At 33.8% G+C, this 3459-nt stretch overlaps 1 protein-coding gene and 1 non-coding gene across 2 annotated transcripts; both read right to left on the reverse strand.

Annotated features, from left to right (window-relative positions):
• Nucleotides 1–1363: 1363 nt before the first annotated feature.
• TRNAW-CCA lies at nucleotides 1364–1435 on the reverse strand. The gene has a single exon. It is a non-coding gene; the product is annotated as a tRNA-Trp (tRNA).
• Nucleotides 1392–3005, reverse strand: LOC110630494 (reticulon-like protein B13). Its single transcript, XM_021778014.2, has 4 exons — nucleotides 2557–3005; nucleotides 2277–2463; nucleotides 1963–2180; nucleotides 1392–1861 (listed from the first exon to the last, which is right to left on the reverse strand). Exons 1-4 carry the CDS (start codon nucleotides 2591–2593, stop codon nucleotides 1635–1637), a joined length of 669 nt encoding a protein of 222 aa, XP_021633706.1. The 5' UTR covers nucleotides 2594–3005; the 3' UTR covers nucleotides 1392–1634.
• Between the last annotated feature and the right edge of the window lie 454 nt (nucleotides 3006–3459).

A 3459-nucleotide genomic window follows, 5' to 3' on the forward strand; every position in this document is an offset into this window, starting at 1 on the left:
TATCTTGTAGCTAATATTCTTTTAATTAATTTTAATTAATATATCTTAGACATTCAATAAAATTATGTTATTGTTATGAAAAATTACTAATATTATATATATATATTATATAATTATCAATATTAACATCATTGATTTTTACTAATTAATTTATGGGATTCAAACTCCTACATAGGGATGGCAACGGATCGGGTATTTTCGGGTACCCGATCCGACCGAACCCTAATAAAACGGATTTGGGTAGTTATAATCGGGTTTGAGACGGGTTCGAGTTTTAAAAATAATATCCGTTGCGGGTTCGGATCGGATTCGGATTTTATGTACAGGGTACCCACTGCCCGAACCCATTTATATAAATAATTAATTTAATATAAAAAATATATTTTACAATAATATTTATAAATTTTTTTATATATTTTTATTTAAAAATTTAAATTTAAATATTCTTTAGAAATATTAGATTTTTTAAATGAAAATTATTAATGAGAAATATTTTTTATATAAATTATTAATTAAAATATATAAAATTAAACGGGTTCGGATTTTATTCGGGTAATAATAATCGGGTTTGGTACGGATTCGGATAGTTTAAATTAATTTTTAATCGGATTCGGAACGGATTCGGATATTACTAATATAAATCGGGTTCGGATTCGGGTTCGGGTAGTTTAATTTTCGCTACATCCCTACTCCTACAACATCTAAAAAGAGAAAGAAAATCATGGAATAAACTACATAGTAGAAAATGGAGAATTATATATTAAAAAATTGGAAAAAAATTATGCATAATAATAATAATAATAATAATAATAATAAATAATAATAAAAAACAAAAAGATTCAAAAGCAATATGGAAAAAATGTGGATTTCGAAGGTGTACCACTATAATTAACCAAGATTAGTCATTAATGAAAAGTGCATAATTTTCTAATTTTCTTGCTAGAAAATTATCTAAAGTCAATATAAACATCATCTTTTTTAATTGAAAAAAATCATTTGTATTTTACCCTTTTGTCTTTTCAGATCATACCAGCAAGATTTAATGAGAATTATTTATTCTTTTGAGACTTTTTATAATAATAATTATTGTTTTTTTTAACCTATTGGAATTAATTTGCTTCCCCACCAAAATATCTTTGTGTTTGGTACCTATAAATTTAATTGCTAAGATGATTAATTATCCATTGATCATGGCAAGTAACAAATTTCTACCTTATCTCTTTGAATTATTTGGCAAAATTTATTAAATTTTAATTTGTTTCTCTCTACTCAACATTCCTCTTTATATGATAGTGGCCCATAAAGGCAGAGGAAAAGGCTAGGATGGCCATGTATACGTATTAACAAAAAGAAAAACGGAATTTGAACCCGACGTGAATCGAACACGCAACCTTCTGATCTGGAGTCAGACGCGCTACCATTGCGCCACGGATCCAATTTGATTATTTCTTCGCACATTGTTTTACTTATAAATTTTACTCGTTTTGCCCCATTCTCTGGCAGCACATTAAGAATGTCTGTTTCCAAACCTGGGAAGAGGATATTATTCATTACATTCTGTAGTAGTACTAATGTACATCATGTACAAGGCGTTGATATTGAAGATTCTAATGGCAAAAACAGAAACAGTAAATCTATTCAATCTTCGTCTCCTTTTCTTCAGCCTTATCGTGTTCAACCTTCTTCTCTTTTTCTTCAGCCTTATCGACACGGTGAAATTTGTTTTTCACTTTCTTCCACACCTTATCGTCCACCATCACAGAAAATCTTCTTGCCTGCTGTTTCATCCACTCTCCACCTCCCTTTATCCGTTCCTCATACTTCATGTAAATCACTGGAACCGTCATCCCCACCAATATAACTGTGATCATGCCCCACATTCAAATTCATTTCTCAACTAACATCAGAATAACACACAGCTCTTCAAGAAATAGATTAATGGAGTCTTGTTAATTTTCTTACCTATGTATGAAAGTGTTAAGAGATCGAAGCAGCTCCCTACAAGAGAAAGCAGCCACAATAAGGCAACTACTCTAGCAAAAACAAACCAGTCTTTCTCTGCAGCACTCAACTCGAACATCCATCGAATACCAACTTCAATCATTTCTTTTAATGATTTTGCTGTATCTATCGCTGTCTGCTCCGGAACTTCCAAAAAACCAGACAAATTTGGCTCTTCTCTGAAACCAATTAATTATTTAAGCAACAATAAAATTCTCAAAACGTTGAAGAAAAATGAAATAAGTGCGTTGTTAAGAGAAGGGTATAATTATTACTTGCCAAAAAGCCTAACCAAGTTGCCATAGAGGAACAGTAAGCTGATAATAACCATGGTTGCCCATGAAGCAATAGTGATGAAGTTGAATTCATAGACATCCAGCAATACCCATGCAGCTGTTGCGGCTATAAGAACCAATAAACTCAGCTTCTTTCTCCTCCATAACAATATATCTCTCACAGTATCTGTACGGACATCAAGGCATAATTCAAGTAAAGAATTAATTACACTGTAGCTGAAGATTATTGCATGTATATATTGATCGATATTTCTATTACCTGAAGAGAATAACAGAGATTTTGAAGCATCAGACATTTCTTTCGCTTATCGAGCTGAAGCTGGCTATCTAGCAACGTGACAACCAGGAAGTATTATCGTCTATAGCCGATTTTGCTGAATTGTTTCTTCGGTGAGGTAGCAATCGCCATCACCAGAAGACAGTACACGTATACAAAAACGTGGAGGCCACAGGGAAAAGGCCGTCGTGGCAAAATTCGGAAGCCACGCGTAGCCTTGATCATGCGCAAGAGACGAGGAAGATGGATCCTGTTGTTTCTTCTGTGAGCCTATACAAGCCCAAGATTAGAAGTAACAACCAACCATCTGATCAAAGCCTGTGCCTTTCCCCTTGGGGACCTTCAGTTTCTGGCTTGGAGGTTGAGGCCCATATTCTCTCCTGAGATGGGAATTGTACTGTGCCAGTAACAGTAGTCACTTGCCTCCAAAATTCAACCAATGGGAGTGGGGTATATGCTATAACTTTTTAGATATATATACATATATTTTTCCTTCAAACGGAGGAGAGAGCCCTTATATAATTAAGGGAAAATTACTTTTTAGTCCCTCAGGTTTAACGTAATTAACACTTCTATCCCTCTATTTTGGCGACCCAACATTTAAGTCCCTCACTTTCTCTTCCATCCAAATTCGCAGTCCTTCCGTCCAAAATAGCCGTTTGGGACACGTGAATTGACAAAATTAACCCTCACTAAACCCAAACCCAAATACCCCTTCTTCTTCTTCTCCTTCTTCTTCTCCTTCTTCTTCCTACCATTTTCTACAACTTCTTCTTTTCTTCTTCTTTCTCCTTCTTCTTCTTCTTCTTCTTCTTCTTCTTCTTTCTTCTTCTTCTTCTTCTTACCCTCTTTTCTGCAATTTCTTATTCTTCTTCTTCTTCTTCT

The sequence above is a fragment of the Manihot esculenta genome, chromosome 13 (assembly GCF_001659605.2).
Source record: "Manihot esculenta cultivar AM560-2 chromosome 13, M.esculenta_v8, whole genome shotgun sequence".
NCBI lineage: Eukaryota > Viridiplantae > Streptophyta > Magnoliopsida > Malpighiales > Euphorbiaceae > Manihot > Manihot esculenta.

Excerpts from the sequence above, each read along its gene's own strand:
- LOC110630494 (XM_021778014.2), bottom strand. The coding sequence starts at position 2,593 with ATGTCTGATGCTTCAAAATCTCTGTTATTCTCTTCAG. Across the intron at positions 2,464-2,556 it reads ATCTCTGTTATTCTCTTCAG|ATACTGTGAGAGATATATTG; the intron begins GTAATAGAAATA and ends ATGTCCGTACAG. Across the intron at positions 2,181-2,276 it reads TTGGTTAGGCTTTTTGGCAA|AGAAGAGCCAAATTTGTCTG; the intron begins GTAATAATTATA and ends AATTGGTTTCAG.